At 44.0% G+C, this 24,168-nt stretch overlaps 1 protein-coding gene across 1 annotated transcript in view; it reads left to right on the plus strand.

The window, feature by feature from the left end:
- The window catches only part of PLA2G4A (phospholipase A2 group IVA), a gene marked incomplete in the record, with an annotated part of 115,264 nt that overhangs the window by 24,367 nt on the left and 66,729 nt on the right, over positions 1 to 24,168 (plus strand). The window contains 1 exon segment of the mRNA NM_001082072.1: positions 23,115 to 23,263. Coding sequence (NP_001075541.1) covers positions 23,115 to 23,263 — 149 coding nt within the window.

Raw genomic sequence — 24,168 nt, forward strand, 5'->3', positions numbered from 1 at the left:
CTCACTTCCCTAGTGGCTTAACCAATTTGCATTCCCACCAACAGTGGGTTAGTGTCCCTTTTTCCCCACATCCTCGCCAGCATCTGTTGTTGGTAGATTTCTGAATGTGAGCCATTCTAACCGGGGTGAGGTGAAACCTCATTGTGGTTTTGATTTGCATTTCCCTGATTGCTAGTGATCTTGAACATTTTTTCATGTGCCTGTTGGCCATTTGGATTTCCTCTTTTGAAAAATGTCTATTGAGTTCCTTGGCCCATCTCTTAAGTGGGTTGTTTGTTTTGATGGTGTGGAGTTTCTTGATTTCTCTGTAGATTCTGGTTATCAACCCTTTATCTGTTAAATATAAGAGTGGGAATAAGAGAGGGAGGAGATGTACAATTTGGGACATGCTCAATTGGACTTGCCCCAAATGGTGGAGTTAGAATCATGCCAGGGGATCCCAATACAATCCCATCAAGGTGGCATGTACCAATGCCATCTCACTAGTCCAAGTGATCAACTTCAGTTCACAATTGATCACACTGTTAGGTCTAAGAGTCAAAGGGATCACACAAATAAGTCTAGTGTCTGCTAATACTAGCTGATAGAATCAAAAAGGGAGAGAACAATCCATCATGGGAAGCGGGATACACAGTAGACTCATAGAGTGGCAGATGTCCTAAATAGCACTCTGGCCTCAGAATCAGCCCTTAAGGCATTCGGATCTGGCTGAAGAGCCCATGAGAGTATTTTAGGCATGGAAAGCCAAGACACTCTGGAAAAAAAAAAAAGCAGACCTAAATGGAAGATCTCTGAGAGTGAGATCCCAGTGGAAAGAACGGGTCCATCAAAGAAGGAGGTACCTTTCTCTGAAGGGAGGAGAGAATTTCCACTTTGACTATGACCCTGTCAGAATAAGATCAAAGTCGGCGAATTCAAAAGGCTTCCATAGCCTTGGCAACTCATGACTAGAGCCTAGGGAGATTACTGACACCATAAACAAGAGTGTCAAATTGTTAAGTCAACAACAGGAGTCACTGTGCACTTACTCCTCATGCAGGATCTCTGTCCTTAGTATGTTGTCCAATGTGAGGTAATGCTATAACTAATAATGAAACAGTATTTTACACTTTGTGTTTCTGTGTGGGTGCAAACTGATGAAATCTTTACTTAATATATACTGAATTGATCTTCTGTATATAAAGAGAATTGAAAATGAATCTTGATGTAAATGGAATGGGAGAGGGAGCAGGAGATGGGAGGGGTGTGAGTGGGAGGGAAACTATGGGGGGGAGCCATTGTAATCCATTAAACTGTACTTTGAAAATTTATATTTACTAAATAAAAAATAAATAAATAAAAAATAGTAGCTGAATACTAACGTTTGTAAGAAATATTTGATTTTTGCTGTGTAGCTTTATATGTAGATACTTCACAATTTCATGGAAAATAGAATTAAAAGACAAGTTTATTTTGGTGCAGAAGTTTTGAAATCCATGCATAGTTTTTGTTTATGTTTTTAAAGATTTATTTATTTGAAAGTGTTACACACAGAAGGAGAGGCAGAGAGAGAGAGAGAGAGAGAGAGAGAGAGAGAAAGAGATAGGTCTTCCATCTGCTGGTTCACTCTCCAATTGGCCTCAACAGCCAGAGCTGCGCTGATCTGAAGCCAGGAGCTTCTTCCTGGTCTCCCACACAGGTGCAGGGGCCCAAGGACTCGGGCCATCTTCTGCTTTCCTAGGCCTAAAAGAGAGCTGGATTGGAAGCGGAGCAGCCAGGACTTGAACCGCGGTGCCCATATGGGATGTCAGCACGACAGGCAGTGGCTTTACCCGTTATGCCACAGCACCGGCCCCTAGTTTTTTAATATGTGTTTTCCATGAACTTTTTGTGGTACCCTTGTATGTCTTTGTAGCCCCATGGGGCTTTTACTCTAAAAGTCAACACAGTATTTTGGTGTGGGTCCTCTCCATGTTTATGCTCAGGGCTGTGAAACCTCACCTTGTGTGAGTTTTCTACATCAAAGAATTTTGACTCTGCACCCCTACTCCCTGGACCAGATGGGAGGAGTGTGGGTGACCTCCCTTTTGTCAGGTGCTATAGGAATTCCAGGCATTTTGATTTGCCTGCAAGTTAGGAGTGGGACCCACTTGAAGTCTTGGCAAGGGCCGCCATTGCTGTCCAGCCTTCTGTTAAGTGTTGTTGTCGTGGGTCCTGGCCTTCCACCTTGACAGATACTGAAATGCCTCCCAGAGTAATCCGGTCTTCCCGAGAGAGGACACACCTCATCCCAGTCATCCTGTCACCATTCTCAGGTGACAGTGCTTGAAGTCCATACTCCAAAGCCATCCTTTAGGTATTTCCCTGCCGTGTACCAAGGACAGGAAGACTGGGTTCCCCATACTTGTAGAAACTCATGAAAATCCCAGTTCTGAAGAGTTTGGGGAAGGTAGCTTGCGTTCTCCCAGGATTGCTCCCCATTTTAATCTTCTTCAGAGGACCTGGCTCTCAACAGAAACACTTGATAATTCCCTGGGGAAGGGAGCTTCAGCTTCCAGTCTCTGTAAGCCTTGGGATGAGAGGCGGCCGTTGGGTCTGTGTGCAGAGGAGCGTCGTTTAGTGCTTGAGTGACATAGAGAAGTCACCAGGGACAGCACATGCCCTCAGCCTGGAGCCCTTCTTGCCTTGCACAGTGGTCAGAAGCTTCAGGGAGGCAGAACGCCATGGTCTACAAAGGCAGCCTCCTCTGCACTCTGTGTGCTTGGGCAGAATCCAGAGTTGCTACATGTGATGAATTTACAAGGGACAGCTTTAAGTAGTTCCTGCATAGATGGAAGTAAACAGTAATGCAAATTTTCCATGAACTTTTGATGCTCCTTCATGTACCTGATAGATAGTAAGTGCTCAATCAACAGTACCAGTTCTTGGGAACATGATTTCACCCATCAAGGAAAAAAAACATTTCTTTCTTTTTTTAAAAAAAGATTTATTTTATTTATTTGAAAGGCAGAGTTACAGAGAGAGAGAGAGAGAGAGACAGAGAGAGATGTCTTCCATCCACTGGTTCACTCCCCAGATGGCTGCAACGGCTGGTGCTGTGCTGATCTGAAGCCAGGAGCCAGGAGCTTCTTCCAGGTCTCCCACATGGGTGCAGGGGCCCAAGCACTTGGGCCATCTTCCACTGCTTTCCCAGGCCATAGCAGAGAGCTGGATCAGAAGAGGAGCAGCCGGGCAGCCCATATGGGATGCCGGCGCTTCAGGCCAGGGCTTTAACTAAACTGCTGTGCCACAGCGCCGGCCCCAACATTTATTTCTTAAGCAACATCTTTGTATGATTCAAGGAATACTTTTTTTGGGGTAATCTGTGTCCTGGAATGATTCTGTTTATCACCTTGGAGACAAGACACTGTCATTCTGAATTTCTGCGTTGAGCAGGTTGTTGAGTCCTTCTTTCTGTGCTGGCGAGAAGCTGGTGGTATTATGGTGCTCCCGTTGGTAAGATTTCTGAAACTGCTTAAGGACAGTTTGCTTCTGTGCTCCTCTGGCAGGTGTCCCGGTTTCCATTCACTGCCACCTTGGAGTGTCATCATGTACTTGTAAAACTGGGGCCTGGTTTTTACCCATTTCCTGAAGAGCTAGTGGTTAGCCCCAAGCCTGGCACTGTAGTGAGAGCTCAAGAAATAATGAATTAATGAGTAGAATACAGAAATGTGTAGCTGTTTTCTTGTTCTTACATATTGCTTTCTTTATTTCCTTACTAAGAAAAGAATTCAGAAATAAATTTATTCTTCAGTTTTTTGGTAGATTACAAGTGCCTCTGTTATTTCTATCTACAGTTAACCAGAACTTCTCTAAGGTTCCGTGTACATAAAACTTTGTAATACCTTTGGATTAATTCAGTTAATCTTAGGTTAATTACGGAGTTTCAAATCTTATTTTTTTTGTAAATGACATTGTTACTGTCCTATAGCTACTTGCTTCATTACAGTATTTTTTTTCTGACTGAAACTAGTATCAGTCTTAGGGTTTTTATTGGACACAAATTTTAGTTTACTAATAATTTTGGAATGTTTTTGAGCATCTAATCTAGATTTAAAAAATTCTAAGTCTGATGAAATTATTTCCCAATGGTCTTTTCATGGGAAATAATTTCAGGATGAGTAAAGTGTTCCGTAACACATGTCTGCTCCATATCTCTTATCTTGTGTTTTCTGTGTAATGGAGAAATACAGTGTGTTGGAAGCCCCACAGTTCATCCACTTAGAACACCGTGCAGTTTATAAAGTTGACAAATGATCTTTTTTCCTCTCTATTTCAATTACCTTAGATTTTAAAATTTGTGTATATTCATATGTAAATATATGTTTTAGGCTTGATGAATGTAGTGATTAGTACTGTTCTGTGATGTTCCCATTTCATTGATTATTTTCGAGTATAACCAATAGAATAAACAGAACTATATTGTATAGTAAACTTGCCAAGAGTAGGGTCCCATGGAATGAAGAGTGTGCTCCAGTAACAACAGGTATGCAACCCCGTGTTCTATGTTATTTTTCCCAAGCCCTCTCAGAGATTTGTCCTCCTCATCTAGTTCCTTATCATACATGTTTCATACATGAACTTCTTCATCTTCAACTACTTTTCATTTTAGCATGTCAGTGTTCTACCATGTGAAGGAAAGACTTAATTACCTAATTTTGTTACGTAAGAGAGAGAAAGAGATACAGGGAGAAAGAGATTGGGAGAGAGGAAGAGAATGAGAGTGCTAACATCTGGTGGTTCACTCCTCATACGCCTTCAGTTGCCAGTGGTCAGGCGAGGACAGACTGGAGCCAGGACTCCCATGAGGGTGACAGGAACTTGAGCCATCACGCTGCTTCCCAGGGTCAGCATTGGCAGGGAGCTAAAGTAAGGAATGGAGCCAGGACTCAAACTTGGGCTGCTCTGGGAGGATGATGATGTGGGTACCCCAAGCAGTGTCTCAGCTACTGTGCCAAATGCACCACTCCCCAAATAAAATCTTCTACTAATTTCATGTAAAATTTATTCATTTCATTTATTTGAAAGACAGGGACAGAGATACAGAGACCTGGCGACAGCTAGCTAGCTGGCTAGATAAGGAGATGGAGAGCTTCCATCTGCTAGTTCTATCCCCAAATGCTTACAACGTCTGGAGCTGGGTGGCGTCAAAGCAAGGAGCAAGAAGCTCAGTCCAGGTCTCCCACTTGAGTGACTGACAGGGTCCTAGCTGCTTGAGTCATCACCTGCTGCCTGCCATTGTGAGCACTAGCAGCGAGCTGGGATTGGGATTGGAGTCAGGACTTGAACCCAGGCACTCCAGTATGAGATACAGGCATCCCTTGCAGCTTGCCAATTGCTATATCAAATATCTGCCGCTACATAATGACATGTTTATATGAAACATTTTACATGAAGTTCCAGAAAAGATTACTTTTTTGTAATGTTAAAGATAATTCAAATCTACAGTTACATAATGAAATACAACTTCGAGATTAAAGAAATATAACCCTGGGGTCCGTGCTGCCACTTCTGATCCAGCTCCCTGCTAATGGCCCGGGAAAGCAGAGGGGGGTGGCCCAAGTACTTGAGTTCTTCCCACTCCTGTGAAAGACCTGGATGGAGCTCTGGACTCCTGGGATAATCATGCCTGGCCCAGCCCTGGCCGTTGCAGCCATTTGGGGAGCGACCCAGCACATGGAAGATCTTTCTCTCTCTCTTTCTCCCTCTGTCTCTATACTTTTGCCTTTCAAATAAATTATATATATATATGTGTGTGTGTGTGTGTGTGTGTGTGTGTGTGTGTGTATCTCCCTGTGCCTATCCCTACAAGCCTTTCTTATTAGTACCTCTTGAAGAAATGCTGAATATTCATCATGTGCTATGCACTTAGTACATAGTGTCTTGAAGAAGTAGAAGAAAAATAAATATAATACTATGGTAGGTAGTGTTGTTGGCTGTGTGTTTCCTACTGAAGAGGAAGCATGGTGCTGTGGGTGTGGTTTGTCCCTGGAGTGTCAGTGTTTGGAAGCGAGGGCCCCCATCTGGTGACTAGAAAGTTGGGGGACCCATAAGAGGCAGAGCCGAGCACAGGTGCCTGGGTCACTGGAGGCGCTGTCCTTGGAAGAAACGGATGTTCTTGTTGGGATCCCGGTGGTCCCCCGGAAGGGGTGTTGTAGAAGAGTGAGTCTGGCCCTCTTGTGCTCTGGCTTCCTGTCTTGCCATGTGACCTCTCCCACTTGCATGAGCTCCTGCTGTGATGCGTGGTGCCATCCCCCATGGTGTGATGTGACTTTGGGACAGAATCATGCTGTTTGGACCTTCAGTCTCCAAAACTGTGAGCTAGATAAATCTCTTCTCTATAGAAGCTGTGGTGTGGTATAGCAACAGAAAATGAGTTAATACACATGGCTTAGTGCTTACAGCGAGGACTCTGGAATGGGCTCCATTGGATTCAAATCTTCTTCCACTATGAATTTAACCATGTGAATTTTGGCAAGTTACTTGGCTATGATATGTCTCAGTTTCATCATCTGTTAAATGGAGGATTAATCGTATTTTCCGTCTAGTTTTTCTTATGAGATTAAGTGATATTGTGACGAAGTGTGCCTATTGTGTTTAAGTAAACAAAAATACCAAGCAGAGTTACTAGGATTTTACTTATGCTTCATTTATTCATTTCAGTGATGCTATGCATATGTGCTGATTTTATTTTAATTTTGCAGATGAAGACATTAGTTAAAGATGGTGAGTACTCAGACTCTCCCAGCTGTTGTGTCTGGGACTAGAACTGACACTTGTCCGATGTGTTCCTGCGCAGGGGCTTTGCCTTGGAGTGATTTATGGACAGCAGGAAAGATGACGGTATCAGTTGTTAGCACGATATGTCCCCTGTCAATTGAGAGTGGAAGCTGTTGAACTGTCTTCTGGTTATTTGGTTGATGGTACTTTCTGATAGTTTCACTTCCTTTTACAGAAGGAAACGTGATAATAGAAAGCACTGTTTTCACTTTGAGGCTATATGAACAATGAAAATAAAAGATGAAGTTCAAATTGGAGGCTCTGCTTGATAAGGATTTCAGAATAGGATCAATGAAGCTGCTGTTGATTTCGAGTGAGAGGAAGAGGCTCTTGCCTACCTGAGTTGCTGCACCGTGTTGCATTTCCTCTTGGGCTTTGCTCTTTCCCTGTTGTGTCTACAGAGCCACGTGGCTGCTGCACTGACCTGCTAGCTGCAGCACTTCCGGCAGTCTCGAGGGTGGCTTTTCAGCTGCCACAGACACAGCAGTTCCAGTTTGGAGCCCTTTCTGGAAGGTGAATGGCTGTTCCTTGTCAACACGTCGCCTGACTTTCTGCTGAGTCTCTGGAATTGTGGTTTTTTTTTTTTTTTACAGGCAGAGTGGACAGTGAGAGAGAGAGACAGAGAGAAAGGTCTTCCTTTGCCGTTGGTTCACCCTCCAACGGCCACCGGTGCACCGCGCTGATCCGAAGGCAGGAGCCAGGTGCTTCTCCTGGTCTCCTATGGGGTGCAGGGCCCAAGAACTTGGGCCATCCTCCACTGCACTCCCGGGCCACAGCAGAGAGCTGGCCTGGAAGAGGGGCAACTGGGACAGAATCCGGCGCCCCGACCGGGACTAGAACCCGGAGTGCCAGCGCTGCAAGGCGGAGGATTAGCCTAGTGAGCGGTGGCGCCGGCTGGAATTGTGTTTAAGGGGAGGTAAGCTGAGCTTCCAGGATTCCTTTGGTTCTTTGCATTCAGTACTTGGAAACAAAGGTTAAATACAAGTGCACTTAGAAGAAAGGACTGACCATGTTGAAATACAAGTAAGTGAGCACGGCCACGAAACAGCAGGACGACTGAGACCTGTTACTGAGCAGCAAGAAGATAGGAAGGGAGAGTCTGTGCCGGCAGTCAAGGTCACCGCTTGCACAGGGTGTCTCAGGATTAGTCCACCCTCCAGGCCCTTAGCACCATCTATTGTGTCCCTGGTGTGGCAGTGGATAGTAGGGATATGGTCCCTGTCATTTTGCAGCATACAATTTAATGGAGACAAAACCAGGCGGGAGCCATCCATTCATTCATATGGAGTCATTCATTTGTATGGATTGGACGGAGCAAAGGGCTCTCTTCAGCAAGGGTGGGTGAAATCCTGCAGCTGTATGACCTCCTCCCGCTCACTGACTGACTCTGAGCTTGTTTATCCACCCAGTGCTGGGATCTCAGCAGTCCCCCTGCAGCAGCAAGTTGGAGCTTTCTGTGGTCATCTGTCCTCTGGGCGGAGGTTCACACATGGAGCCTCCTGGGGGCGTGGCTGCGTTGCTGGTATTTCCCAATGGGAGAATGGAACGGCCGACTGACTAGGGAGGGTGGACTAGATAAGCAACAGTGCAGAGGACATTTCATTCCCCTTATCCCTCCGTTGTGCAGTCTTTGGATTTTTATCTCGGATGTTCTTAGGACAAGGACATCGGGAACGACTTTCTGCTATCAGCATTAGAGGAAACGTAACGCTATGCACGTGTGAAAGTACAGCAGTGTTCTGTTGGACAGATGTTTCTGCCAGCAGTGTGCCTGTGTGGAATTTGAGAAATGTGTAGATTCCAACGTTGGCTCGCAGAATGTTCCACAATCTGGGGAGGAGGGTCACTGACCAGAAGGGGAGCTGGGGTTTGGAAGGGCGCGTTTTGGGGTCTTCCGACCCATCACAGGCCTGACTGCACAGTGAATTGGTGTGGAAAGCAGTGACCAGGCGTGATGTTGCTAGCCCAGGGAAGGAGTCAGTATTTTAACATTGAAAAATACTGAGACTTGGAGACACATGGGATGTAGTAGACATGAGGAAAAGAGAATGGCCCTCGGGTTTCTAGGTCTGAAAGCTACCATGAAATAAACAAGAATTCAGGAAAAATAGTCAGTTTTTGCTTTCAGTTTTTTTTTTTCATTTTATGTTGCTTTGTTTTGTTTTGTCTTGAATTTAGGGCAAGAAAGGTTGTAAGAAAATAAACTTGTTCTGTTCATAATGAGTTTGAAGTATTTTCAAGGCATTTAAGGGCAAATGTAAGATCTCAGAATAGAGGTAGGTCTCACAGATGTGATCTTGGGGGACAAGGATATTTACGTGAAAACCACAGCTAAGGGAGAGTTCACAGAGACTCAAAACTGATCCACAATGATTAAAAAAGATGAGAGCCTTTCAACACATATTAGTGCTGGATTATATATGACCATGCGATCAAGGACCTGATATCTGTCGTGTTTATCCTTCCTCCTCCTGTCAGCCTTGAGGAAATGAAGGAATGTGTGAGGCTGTCATTTAAACGCTGGAGATGGTTGACATTGATGGATCTGAAATCAACTAGGCCCCAGGATTGAGGTGTGCCCTGCAGCCGGGGACTGTGAAAATCCCTTTACAAATTGTCTGACTCCATGAGCAATAGAATTTGTAAAGGACTCATTTCCTTTTGAAGGATTCTGAGGAAGACATAAAAACTCGTGAGAGATACAAAGAGGAAGTACTTAGAGGGGAGGTAGGAAGTCACGAGGTGAGGATCTGTGAGGCACCAAAGGAGAAACTTTAACCAGAGACACTGCATTTATGCTAAATAAAGTAACTATTGAGAACAGCATCCACACTGAGGTCATGGAAGGGAGAGCAGACTGATTAGGGAGGTGCAAGAAGACAAAGCACAGAGTCTGGAAATGTATGGAATAAAGGGATTTAAGACAGTAATAATACAAAATATATGGAATATAAATAGTGTAAAATGCATAAGCAATACTTATATTTCCAAAGCACTTATCTTTCCAAAATACTTTATTGAGGCAAAAAACGGTCTTGAGTAACTTACAGAATTAGTGAAATTTTGTTCATGTTTTAAAGGATGATTATAGATTATAGATTATGATTTATAGGTTGAAAAGAGGTAGCTAGGGGAAGACCAGTATTTCCAGATTAAATATAGAGCTGGGTTAATACCTGAGATACGTATGAGTGGAATGGCATGGAATTCAGAAAACAGTATATGGATATTTTTTGTGAAACTTTTTTATTCATTTTACTTTTTAAAATGATATATTTATTTATTTGAAAATCATGGTTTATAGAGAAAGAGAGGAAGAGAAACACACACACACAGGGGGAGAGAGAGAGAGAGAGAAAGAGAGAGAGAGAGAAAGAGAGGGAGGGGAGGGGAGGGGAGGATTCAATCCTTCATCCACTTGTTTATTCCCCAAATAGCTGCAATAGCTGGAGCTGTCAGAGAGAGAGGGGGGGAGGGGAGTGGAGGGGAGGGGATCCTTCATCCACTTGTTCATTCCCCAAATAGCTGTAATAGCTGGAGCTGTCCAAAGCCAGGAGCCAGGAGCCTCCTCTGGGTCTCCTACGTTGGTGCAGGGACTCAAGGACTTGGGCCATCTTCCACTACTTTCCCAGGCCATAGCAGAGAGCTGGATCAGAAGTGGAGCAGCCAAGACTCTAAACTGGTGTCCATGTGGGATGCCAATGTTGTAGGCGGTGACTTTACCCACTATGCTACAACACCGGCCGCTAAAATTTTTTTAAATACAAAGGGAGAAATTAATATGAATAGGTGCATCTTGAAATGATAAGTATATTTTTCGAGTTGTGGGGAGGGGAACTGAAAGATTACAACTCCTAGTACCCTTTTATTTTCCAGGGGAAGTGTAAGTCTGACTTAATCCCTCACATGGGGAGTAGTGAGTAGGGCAGATGATCTGAAAAGTGATAAAAGTTTGAGCAGCCATCTGAAAAAGAAAAAAAAAGAGGAGGAATTAGTATGCTTTTTGTCAAGTTAAGAACTAAAAGGTTATCAGTCTGTGCTAAAGTAACTAATGGAGAATGTTCATTTCTTCTAAGAGCAGCTTCAATATGCATGTTAAATTAATTTAAAAAGTCTAAAAAGGTTTGAAAGCCACGGAGTAAAATGAGACTTGAGGGAACCAAGACCTCAAAGAAAAGAAGTCATTGAAATACTCTGAGTATTCCACAAGCCACGTTGCCTTCCCTTCAATGCCAGCATCTGGGAAAGTGGGTGCTGATTGGGAATTGGGAAGTAGCCAAGCAGTGAACAGGCAGAGAACCTAGCAGAGCTTTGGCGATCCCAGAGGACTGAATAAAAACTGGATTTCAAGATCAAGTGAGATGAAGTTGGGAGACCCAGCTCCCTGAGAGAGGGAAAGTGAAGTAGGCCTATCACGTCATTGTGAGGCAGCAGCCAAATTTTTAATCTGTGCAGAGGGCAACTGACTGAGAAGCAAACATTAAATGCCTGAAAAACAGAACAGTGATAAGAGAAAAAATAAGGAGACCAGAACTGCCCAGTGCGAACAAGCCTGATAAACACCCTGCACTCAGTTGGGAACCTCAGAATGGGAATAAACAAGAAGCAGAGTAAGCTATTCCTTGATTTAAATGAATTTAAATTAATGTATTATATAGGAGGCGTTTCTCTTACTCTTTCTACCAGTCAGAAAATAGATCTAGTTTGTCTAGAGTTCTTCATAAAAAGGTCTGTAATTCAATAAAGAACTGACAGGCTTACCAAAAATGAAAATCAGGAAAAAGAAATATATCTACAAGTTTTAAATATGATCTTTAAAATAAACAACAGTAATATGTTCCAGAAAATAGATGGCAAAAGAGAATTTTTCCAGGTAACTTCATGTATATGAAAGAATAAAATGGCAAATTTAGAAATAAAAAATACAGTAACTGGTTGGTGGGAATGCAAACTGGTAAAGCCACTGTGGAAGCCAGTTTGGAGACTCCTCAGAGAGCTGAATATAGCCCTACCAGCCATCCCACTCCTTGGGATTTACCCAAAGGAAATTAAATTGGCAAACAAAAAAGCTGTCTACACCTTAATGTTTATTGCAGCTCAATTCACAATAGCTAAGACTTGGAATCAACCTAAATGCCCATCAACAGTAGACTGGATAAAGAAATTATGGGACATGTACTCTATAGAATACTATACAGCAGTCAAAAACAATGAAATCCGGTCATTTGCAACAACAGGGAGGAATCTGGAAAACATCACGCTGAGTGAAATGAGCCAGTCCCAGAGGGACAAATATCATATGTTCTCCCTGGTTGGTGACAACTAACCAAGCACCAAAAAGGAAACTTGTTGAAGTGAAAGGGACACTATGAGAAATAGTGACTTGATCAGCCCTTGTCCTGACTGTTGATGTACAATTTAATTCTTTATCCCTTTTAGTATTTTTTTGTTCTAGTTAATACTATCGATTGAACTCTTTAATTAACACACATTTATTCTTAGGTGTTGAAACTTAACTGAAAAGTGATCCCTGTTAAATATAAGAGTGGGAATAAGTGAGGGAAGAGATGTACAGTTTGGGACATGCTCAATCTGACTTGCCCCAAATGGTAGAGTTAGAAACGTGCCAGGGGATTCCAATTCACTCTCATCAAGGTGGCATGTACCAATGCCATCTCACTAGTCCAAGTGATCAACTTCAGTTCACAATTGATCATAATGATAGCATTAAGAGTCAAAGGGATCACACAAACAAGACTAGTGTCTGCTAATACTAACTGATAGAATAAAAAAGAGAGAGAACTGATCCAACATGGGAAGCAGGATACACAGCAGACTCATAGAATGGCAGATATCCTAAACAGCATGGAAAGCCAAGACACTCTGGCAAAAAAAAAAAAAAAAAAAAAAAAAAAAAAAACTGAAACAAACAAACAAACAAAAAAAACAACAACAACACCTAAATGAAAAATCTCTAAGATCCTGGTGGAAAGAACGGGCCATCAAAGGAGATACCTTTCTCTGAAGGGAGGAGAGAACTTCCACTTTGACCATGGCCTTGTCTAAATAAGATCAGAGTCAGTGAACTCAAGAGGCTTCCATAGCCTTGGCAGCTCATGACAAGAGCCTAGGGTGATTACTGACGTCATAAACAAGAGTGTCAAATTGTTAAGTCAACAACAGGAGTCACTGTGCACTTACTCCCCATGTAGGATCTCTGTTCTTAATGTATTGTACTATGTGCATTAACGGTATAACTAGTAGTCAAGCAGTACTTTACACTTTGTGTTTCTGTGTGGGTGCGCTGAAGCAGTTACGTGACATGTGACTCTGCCAGTGGATGCTATGCCCCAAGGATAAAGTGCAAGTTCTAGTATTGGGTGTATTATAGTAAAGCTGCTGAAAATGAAAACAGAAAAATCTTTTTAAAATATTTATTTATTTGGAAGGCAGAGTTACACAGAGAGAGAGAGAGTGCTCTCCGTTTGCTGGTTCACTCCCTAGATAGTCACAATGGCCAGCACTAGACAGGCTGAAGCCAGGAGCTTCTTCTATGTCTCCCACATGGGTGCAGGGGCCCAAGTACATGGACCATCTTCTGCTGCTTTCCCATGCACTTTACCAGGGAGCTGGATTGTATGTATTGGATGTACTGGAGAGCCAGGACATGGCCCAGTGCCGATATGGGATGCCAGCATCTCGATGGCAGCATTAGCTGCTATGGGATGGCAGCAGCCCTGGAAAAGCAAAGATCTTAAAAGACACATTTGAGGCCGGCGCCATGGCTCAATAGGCTAATCCTCCGCCTGTGGCACTGGCACACCAGGTTCTAGTCCCAGTTGGGGCACCGGATTCTGTCCCGGTTGCTCCTCTTCCAGGCCAGCTCTCTGCTGTGGCCAGGGAGTGCAGTGGAGGATGGCCCAAGTGCTTGGGCTCTGCACCCACATGGGAGACCAAGAGGAAGCACCTGGCTCCTGGCTCTGGATCAGCACTGTGCAACAGCCGCAGTGGCCATGGGGGGTGTGAACCAACAGCAAAGGAAGACCTTTCTCTCTGTCTCTCTCTCACTGTCCACTCTGCCTGTCAAAAAAAAAAAAAAAGACATTTGAAAAAAACACAAGTCTGAGAGAAGATTTCTTAACAGGACAGATGAGCATAAGATAATAGGTATTACCTTTGATGAAATGATAATCAAGAAGTTGAAAAATTATGAGTGTCTTGGCTTTCCATGCCTAAAATACTCTCATGGGTTCTTCAGCCATATCCGAATGCCTTAAGGGCCGATGCTGAGGCGAGTGCTGTTTAGGACATCTGCCATTCTATGAGTCTGCTGTGTATCCTGCTTCCCATGTTGGATCAGTTCTCTCTTTTTTATTCTCTCAGTTAGTATTAGCAGACACCAGTCTTGTTTGTGTGATCCCTTTGACTCTTAATGCTATCATTATGATCAATTGTGAACTGAAGTTGATCACCAGGACTAGTGAGATGGCATTGGTATATGCCACCTTGATGGGATTGTATTGGAATCCCCTGGCACGTTTCTAACTCTACCGTTTGGGGCAAGTCCAATTGAGCATGTCCCAAACTGTACATCTCCTCCCTCTCTTATTCCCACTCTTATGTTTAACAGGGATCACTTTTCAGTTAAGTTTCAACACCTAAGAATAAATGTGTGTTAATTAAAGAGTTCAATCGATAGTATTAACTAGAACAAAAAAATACTAAAAGGGATAAAGAATTAAATTGTACATCAACAGTCAGGACAAGGGCTGATCAAGTCACTATTTCTCATAGTGTCCCTTTCACTTCAACAAGTTTCCTTTTTGGTGCTTGGTTAGTTGTCACCAACCAGGGAGAACATATGATATTTGTCCCTCTGGGACTGGCTCATTTCACTCAGCGTGATGTTTTCCAGATTCCTCCCTGTTGTTGCAAATGACCGGATTTCATTGTTTTTGACTGCTGTATAGTATTCTATAGAGTACATGTCCCATAATTTCTTTATCCAGTCTACTGTTGATGGGCAAAATTAGAGGGCTTTGGTGTGGTGTTGGTACAAGCTCAAATGAACAGACTAGTGCAGAAGCAGACTTGCATCTGTATAACCACTGATCAATGCAAAGTTTGTATTTCAGCATAGGTATTAAAGGCAGTATTCCCAGTAAATGATGCTGGACCTATCGATTCTAGATAGTGAAACTTAATCCCCATTATATCATATACAGAAATTAATTCTACTCGGATTTTAGTCTTAAGGTAAAAACATATGCAAATAAAATTTCTGAGTAAATCAATGAGGGAGTATTTTATGACAGTGCAGTAATTAAAGCTTTCTTAAACAAAAGACAAAAAACAATTCATCAGGAAACACATGGCTATATTGGACTGCTTTAGACCTCACTTCTCCCTCCCTCCCTCCATCCCTTTCTTCCTTCCTTTCTTTCTTTTTAAAATTTATTTATTTATTTGAAAGAGTTACAGAGATGCAGAAGCAGAGAGGGAGAGAGATCTTCATCCACTGGTTCACTCCCCAGATGATCGCAACAGACAGAGCTGGCTGATCTGAAGCCGGGAGCCAGGAGCTTCTTCTCAGTCTCTCATGAGGTGCAGGGGCCCAAGCACTTGCACCATCTTCTACTGCTTTCCCAGGCCATAGCAGAGAGAGAGAGGATTGGAAGTGGAGCAACCAGGATTCAAACCGGTGCCCATATGAGATGCTGGCACTACAGGTGGCAGTTTTACCTGGTACGCCACAGCGCTGGCCCCAGACCTCGCTTTTTCTTAAGAGATACACCATTGTAGTGAAGAGGTAAACCCCAGATTGAGAAAAATCTATTTCCAGCATACTTATTTCTGTCAAAGAACTGATATCCTGAATATATAAAGGACACTATAAATCAGTATTTAAAAAACCAACGAGAGGCCGGCGCCGCGGCTCACTAGGCTAATCCTCCGCCTAGCGGCGCCGGCACACCGGGTTCTAGTCCCGGTCGGGGCGCCGGATTCTGTCCCGGTTGCCCCTCTTCCAGGCCAGCCCTCTGCTGTGGCCAGGGAGTACAGTGGAGGATGGCCCAGGTGCTTGGGCCCTGCACCCCATGGGAGACCAGGAAAAGCACCTGGCTCCTGGCTCCTGCCATTGGATCAGCGCCGTGCGCCGGCCGCAGCGCGCCGGCCGCGGCGGCCATTGGAGGGTGAACCAACGGCAAAGGAAGACCTTTCTCTCTGTCTCTCTCTCTCACTGTCCACTCTGCCTGTCAAAAAAAAAAAAAAAAAAAAAAACCAACGAGAGCTTGGCCTTCACCCAAGAGAATATCCAATGGGCCAACACACACATGAAGAAGTACTCAATCTTACACAGTTGTCAAAAACATGTGAATTAAATGCACACTAGGTGGTGGAGTCAACATACCTGGTGGAATTGTGCATTAATTCTTCTGATGTTTAAATTCATAAGAGTAAACTAATCAATATTGGGAACAATCGCTACATGATAACTACTAACATTTGAATGTTATATAATGTTATATAATAATTCCATGTCCAACTAATGTAATTTTTAAGAATTCCATAATAGAAATGTTTATGCACGCAAAAAGATATGTATAAAAGTGCCCATAGCAGTGCCTTTCTCAGTAGTCTAAATTGGGAACAATCTACCTTTTTATTAACTCTGGGATGGATAAATAATTTGTGTGGTACTCCTATCATGCATGTTATACATCAGTAGCAATGAACAGATTATTCTGCACATAAAAATAGGGATGATTCTTCCAAACTTAACAGTGAGGAAAAGAAGCTTGACCTAGTAAAGTGCAGACTGTGTTACTGATTTTATATATATTAAGATAAAAAGCAGGTGAAGCGATTTATTGGTGATAAAAGAGAGGGTATGGATCCCTGTCACACAGGGAGGAGGGAGTGGCCGCCGACATCCTGGTCCTGTTTTCTGTGCCTCTGGCGGTCAGCAAGCTCTGTGGACACAGCCTGCCTGCTCTTTTGCCTCTGTACCTTAGCCTTAAAAATGCCATGTTGAAAAAGAACTGAACTGCTGCTGAAACTCATGCAAAGTAGGCGGGACTCGTCATCCCTTTCCTAGTTTGTGACAGCAACTCAGCCAGCTCATGTGGTTAAAGAGCGGCTGCCCTGAGGAGTGCCAGGAGTGCTGCAGGTTTAATGACCGTGGTCCCCAAATCATAGTGCTTCCAAGGAGTGACCACATCTGAGGATGGCGTGTCGAGGCATCTCTTTTGACAAATTATTATTTAATTTTCGGTCTTACGGTGGCAATTCTCCTTTGGTGATAATTAAAGCATAATGCTTGAGTGTCAGTCCGTTGCCGGCAAACACCTCCACATCTGCTTTATCCTGGATTTGTTTCCATGTGACCACTTGGAAATGTATATACTGGCTGGGGAGAAACAGAAGTGAGTGACTGGATTGTGATTAATTTAGTCTGTGGGAAGAACAACTTCTTGATGGCAGGCCCGTGAGCTTGTTGCCTTCTCAGTGCCAAAATTCTTCAACTTTTTTTTTTGTGAGTGTTCTTATACTAGTGTCTTTTAATTCAATCAAATATTATTCCCCAAGCCCATCTTTTTTTTTTTTTTTTTTTTTTTTTTTTTTTAATATTTACTGGAGAAGCAGACTGGTCGAGTGAGCAAGCGAGCTCCCATCCTCTGGCTTACTCCCCATGCCTGTGAGACCTGAGGCCAGACTGGGGCCAACTCAAGAGCCGGGAGCACAATCCCAGTCTCCAGTGTGGGAGGCAGGAACCCATCTTGAGCCCTCAGTGCCGCCTCCCAGGGTCTGCGTTGCTGGGACTCTCGCGCCAGGAGCTAGAGCCAGGAACTGAACCCAAACACTTTGATGTGGAATGTGAGCCTTTTAACCACTAAGCTGAATGCCTAATTCAAGCTTGTGTTAAATTGTGTGGACAATGTCATTGTGGCCAGGTTGTTAAAAATACAGCTTTCCAAGCACAGGACTAAGAATCTGAAGATGCAAGGGGTTTGTATTTAATGAGCACCCTGGATTTCTGAAGGTAATTGAGTGAATTACATTTTGAGAAACCCTGTTTGGAGTTCCCCATCATTGGATCATAGCTATTTAGATTCGTGCTTGGAGGGAAAATTCTTTTGCTGTTTATCATAAAAATCAAAATAGATTACTGATCACCTTTATTTTAGGCAAAGGGTTGAAATTGCTATTTAGTGAAGTGGAAATGAGAAAGCAAAAGAAATATTTAACATAGAATTGGAGTTTTAGGGGCTGGCATTGTGGTCCAGAGAGTTAAGCAACCTTCTGCAACAAAGGTATCACAAATGAACACTGGTTCCAGCGCTGGCTGCTCTGCTGCCCATCCAACTCCCTGCTAATGAACCTGGGAAAGCAGAGGAAGATGGCCCAAGTGCTAGGGCTCCTGCCACCCACGTGGGAGACCCAGATGGAGCTCCAGGCTCCTGGCTTTGGCCTGGCCCAGTCTTGGCCATTGCAGCCATTTCAGGAGTGAACCAGGGGATGGAAGATCTCTTTGTCCCTCCTTCTCTCTCTGTCACTCTGCCTTTCAAATAAATCAGTACACTTTTTTAAAGACAGAACTAGGGATTTAGACGTTGCCATCAGTTTCCATCACAAATCACGTAATAACTTGGGCAAAGCTGAAGTGACAGAGGGATCTGTTGTTACTTCAGGCAGTCACTCCTTAAACCATGATGTTTGAGTGTGCATTTTACATCCACAGAATCCTGAAGCTATTTTTGGCACATGTAGCTTCATGTCATCTTTATGGGAACACAAAAGATTTGTATCCCACACCCCCAGCATTTTTGTTTGCCGAGATTTAGATTAAAGGGTGAGATGTAAGAGAGTTTCTGCCCACTCATTACAATTTTGCTTCCCCACCTGTTTGGCTGGAAACGAACAAGGTGAGGCTGATTTGGTGACTCAACACTTAATTGCCTGATAGCCATTAATTCACAAAGCCAGGGAATAAATATACAGGAGGGAAAAAAATCTTACATTTGACTTTTTCTTTCTTAGTGCATTTCTAGGAACCTGTCTAAAGCACTGAGCCATTTTGCTGTCAAAAACCCTTGTGCAGCTTCCCACTCTGCTACCAGGCCAAGACGGTGGTAGGTTATAGAAAGACAGTGAGCTGAGAGGGTGCCCATGGTAATCTGCTGTTCCTTTAAACTGCTCTTCATCCTGTAGCTTCTGCCGCTGCAACAGATGTTTCTTGCTCCCCAAGATTAGCATTGATGCACTTGCTATATCGAAGTCTGCAGCTGCCAGTGGTTTCCCATGTCCATCACCCTTTGACATCTTAGCTTTGAAGTCTCTGGCTCAAGCAGCAAGAGGAGAAACTAGAACAATGGGCACTCTAGACCAACCGTTTCCAACATTGATTTTATATTTTAAAGGAAAAATAAATACTAAGAATTGGAAGTGACACTTCTAAACTGGCTTCTGTTGATGTTTTGACATAGAAAATGGTGCGTGCATCTTGTTTCCATGGTGCTTTCCTTTATCGCTTTGTCTGAGTTGTAGTGTGTTGAAACACATGAGCTGTTCAGGATCCAAACGGGCTGGGCAGCCTGCTCTCTGCCTGATGGAGTCATGCCACGGCTACCTACTCTTTCCTATCAGGTTCCTTCCAAGGAACTCCACTTTCTGCTTTCTTTTCCTTGTTTGGTCCAAGGAGTCCTCTGCTTCCTCTTAAGATTCAGATGAAGATATAATTTCAAAAGCCCGTTTTCCCACTGATGATTTGACCTAATTTGTGTGTAATCGTTTGGGTGACTGAGTTACTAGTCACTGGCCTAGTGTACCTGTTTGTCTCTAGTTTACCTTGCCTCTAAAATTAGGTATTAGCATCTGACTCACTTCCATAATTTGAATCTGCCGTTTGGGGCTTGGCTTGCTATCAAAGCCACACTGACTTTTGACAGGCACTTCCTGCCATGTGGTGGGCACTCACATATTTGTTGAGTGAGCGAATGGTGTTTACCATTTGCGTGCCTCCCCTTCCCACACACTTTTCATTTCAGATTGGCTTTTACTTGGCTTTGCTTTTTCTAGTATTCCTGGGAAACGGATAGAAAAGAACCGTATTCCTATGAAAGGGAAATGGTGCAATAGGGTGGAGAAGGGCTGTGTTGCTTGTCACTTCATCTGAAGGGTCCATTGAATGATCTCGTTAACATCACACATTTCTGTATGGTGGTCTGCCACCTGCTCTGCTAAACCTGTCTGTCTGTTTCTGGCTTGCAGTCCTGAGCACTGGAGAGATGGCAGAAGCATGGTTCAGCCAGGGCCCCCTGGTTGTGCTGTGCTGGAGTCACCTCGTGGCGTGACCTTTCCTTGTTGGGTCCATGTCCCCTTGCCATGCTTCCCATGCAGTCTTTGTCTTTCCTGGGCCTGTGTGGAGTTGATAAGGGCAGCATCTGCCTCTTTCTCATCTCTGGGGCAGGACATCAAAAGCATGACCAGAAGGTGACCCCCAGCAACCTGGGCTGGACTATTTGTTCAGCAGTGCAGGTTCCTAATCCCACTGTAGTTCTGTTATGGCCCCCGGGGCCTGAGGAGCAGGTGTCTGTGTTCCCATTAGAGGCCCAGGCATGTGCAGAGAGCTACTGCCAGGGTCAATGATGCTTGTGCTGCAAGCTGGAAAATCAAACAGAAGATGTTCCCAGGTGTTGATGTCTCCCTTGTACACTTTCCCACTTGAAAGAAAAAGGCAAAATTAAAAAGGTGAGCCTCATGACCCTGTAACAGAACTATAAGCAGTGCTTAGAAATTAAATGAAGGATGTCGGTCATATTGTTTGATGACCACACGATTGTTGAAGGACAGGGCATGTAGTTTTCTATGAAAATCAATCGATAGCGTAGAAATGGTTATTTTTGTTTCCAACTTTTTGCATTGCTTTATGTGGACCTCCACCTTCCTCTCTCTCTCTCTCTCTCTCTCTTTTTTCCTCTCCCCACACCCTCACTTGCTCATGTTTTTTTTTTTTTTTTTGGACAGGCAGAGTGGACAGTGAGAGAGAGAGACAGAGAGAAAGGTCTTCCTTTGCCATTGGTTCACCCTCCAATGGCCGCCGCGGCTGGCGCACCACACCGATCCAAAGGCAGGAGCCAGGTGCTTCTACTGGTCTCCCATGTGGGTGCAGGGCCCAAGCACTTGGGCCATCCTCCACTGCACTCCCTGGCCATAGCAGAGAGCTGGCCTGGCAGAAAGGCAACCGGGACAGAATCTGGCGCCCCGACCGGGACTAGAACCCGGTGTGCTGGCGCCGCAAGGCGGAGGATTAGCCTATTGAGCCGCAGCACCGGCCATGCTTATGTTCTTTCATGCTGTCTCTTCTCTTTCTCCTCAAGTCCGTCTTCTCTTTTTCAATAGCAATCCATTCCTTATGATCTCATCCGATGACAGGAGCACGAGGCCACTAAGAGGATGATGGTTACAGTCAAATGATCCCGGTTCAAGATCTTGCTCTGATACATTTTAGATGCGTGATGTTGGGCAGGTTACCTAACGTGTCTAAGGTCCTGTTACCTCAACACTGCAATCTCTAAGGTCCTGTTACCTTACAGCAATGTTGTGAGATTTAAATGAGACTAGTGGATGTAAGGTGCTTCTGCTCATCACTTAGTTATTGGTTTCTGTGGTTATTAGTTATAATGGCCTGGGGTGGATGTTTGGCATGGTGATCAGGATGCTGCTTGGGACACCCACGTCCCATATCAGATCATCTGGGCTGGAGTCCCACGTGGGATACCCAGAAGATTCTCCTGGCTCCTGGCTTCAGATCAGCGCAGCTCTGGCCATTGCTGCCAACTGGGGAGTGAACCAGCAAATGGAAGACCTCTCTCTTGCTCTTTCTGTCTCTCTGCCTCTCCTTCTCTTTCTGTGTAACTCTGACTTTCAAATAAATAAATAAATCTTTAAAAACAAGACATAGATTGAGTTCTGAGCTCCTAGCTTTAGCCTGGCCCAGCCTTGACTATTGGCGGGCATTTGGGGAGAGAACCATGGATGTAAGATCTCTCTCTCTCTCTCTTTCTCTTCTCTCTCTGTGTGTCTGTCTCTCTACCTTTCAAATAATAAATATTTAAAAGATTACAATAGCCACAGGAGAAAGACATTGTAAAGTGCATATTTGCTTTGTGTTGCTAGGCTCAGAAGAGTTAAAGATGAGTAGATGAGATCCTTGCCCTTAATTTGTTTATAGTATGTAGGAAAAAAACAGATAGATGTATAATTTCATCCAGAAATGCAGCATGTGCGATGCTCTGAGATGCTACAAGATTCAGTGGAATCACTGCGGACAGAGTGATCAATATTTATACTGTGTTGTTCATATATATAATAATATTTATACTGTGTTGGTCATATATATAATAATATTTGTACTGTGTTAGTATATATATACCCATATATATGTATATGTATATACACACAGAAGAAATTTAAATATTTCTTTTATTTGTGGTTGTTTCTTTTTTTAAAGAGATTCATTTATTTGAAAGGCAGAGTGACAGAAGGAGAATCTTCCATGTGCTGGTTCACTCTTCAGATGGCTACAGCGGCCAGGTCTGGGACATCCAGGTCTCCCACAAGGGTGGCAGAGGCCCAACTTGGGCCATCTCCTGATGCCTTCCCAGGCGAAGTAGCAGGGAGCTGGACTGGTTACGTGGAGCAGCTAGAACTCCAGCCAGAACTCCAACATGGGGTTCTGGCATCACAGGGGCTGCTTAATCTGCTGTGCCACAATGTTGGCGCTTGCAATTGTTTCTTTGTATTTCAGTGGACACACTGACTCAAGGGGGCCATTATGTAATACAGAAAAGGTAGTCATCTGAATGAATATGGTCATAATCAATACATACTGACTATCAGCATGGATGCCTTAGAGTTGCTCAGTATACAACCAGTACAGTTATACAAATGAACTTCATAACAGCAAACAGCATTCCTCTTACAATGACGTTGGTTGTTTTGCTTGGTAAACAGTAACCAGGGTGATGTGTCTGATGTAGTAGACATCATGACCTTGGGGTGAAGGTCATACTGTAGATGATGGGTGAGATCATGCTTATCTTGTGGAAGCTGGACCAAGATGCTGACTGCAGAGGGTGGAGAGAATCCTAATAGATCAGTCGAGCAGCGGTCTCCCCTCACAGGAGTGTTTGAAGGGCAGGAGCATGTGTAAGTGTGTGCAGCCGACGGTGTTCTCGTCTCAGCTGTTTTGGTGCGCTCGCTGCAGATCCGCTGGCGTGGGCCACACTCCTGCTCTTTGTGCTTCCCGCCTGCAGTTGACACCCCGGATCCTTATGTGGAGCTTTTCATCGCTACAACCCCCGACAGCAGGAAGAGAACAAGGCACTTCAATAATGACATAAACCCTGTGTGGAATGAGGCCTTTGAGTTCATTTTGGATCCTAACCAGGAAAATGTTTTGGAGGTAAGCGGATCATGTGGGGGCTGCTCGATGGTCATCACTCACGATGAGAGGTGCTTGGCTTTGCTCCCTCACTGCCTTCCTTCCCCCGGGCACACTCATCTGGAGAGCAGCTGGGCCACCTGGTAGACCAGCTCCTAGACCGTGCACGTCAAGCCGTGGGAGCGTCCAGGGGAATGCAGCGGTGATGTGGGGCTGGGGACATGAGTGTCCTTCCTTTGTGCTTCGGAGAAAACATCTTAGATGGCAGAACAGAATTACTTTTGTGTGTTTGTTAAAAAAAAAAAATGTTTATTTATTTATTTGAAAGAGTTCCAGAGACAGAGGGAGAGACAGAAAGATCCTCCATCCACTGGTTCACTCCCCAGATGGCCCCAGCAGCCAGGGCTGGGCCAGGCTGAAGCCAGGAGCTTTTTCCGGGTCTCCCACAGAGGTGCAGTGGCCCAAGCACTTGGGCTATTCTCCACTGCTTTCCCAGGTGCATTAACAGGGAGCTGGATTGGAGCTGGAGCAGCTGGGACATGAACCAGCACCCATATGAGAAGCCGGCATCTCAGATGGCAACTTTACCCGCTATGCCACAACACTGGCCCCCAGAATTACTTTTAACTTCCTTTAAATTAAATTCAAATAGATTTTTCCCAAAGTAGTTGTATTGATTTTCTGTGTTAATTTTTTTTCTTATATTCCAAAACAGAGAGAAGGTAAGATTTCATTTCTGAAAACATGATAATTAAATTGACCAATCAGGGTAATATAAGAAAAAATTATGATTTTTATAGCAAATAGAGTGTTCTGTAGGAAGGGATAGAAGTATTGTCATTTGTTAAATACTGGGGACTCAACTGATTATTAACCACATTTGAGAATTTTTATTTTATAAATGTGATAGAGATAAAGATCCTTGG

Source organism: Oryctolagus cuniculus, chromosome 13, assembly GCF_964237555.1.
Source record: "Oryctolagus cuniculus chromosome 13, mOryCun1.1, whole genome shotgun sequence".
Taxonomy (NCBI): Eukaryota; Metazoa; Chordata; class Mammalia; order Lagomorpha; family Leporidae; genus Oryctolagus; species Oryctolagus cuniculus.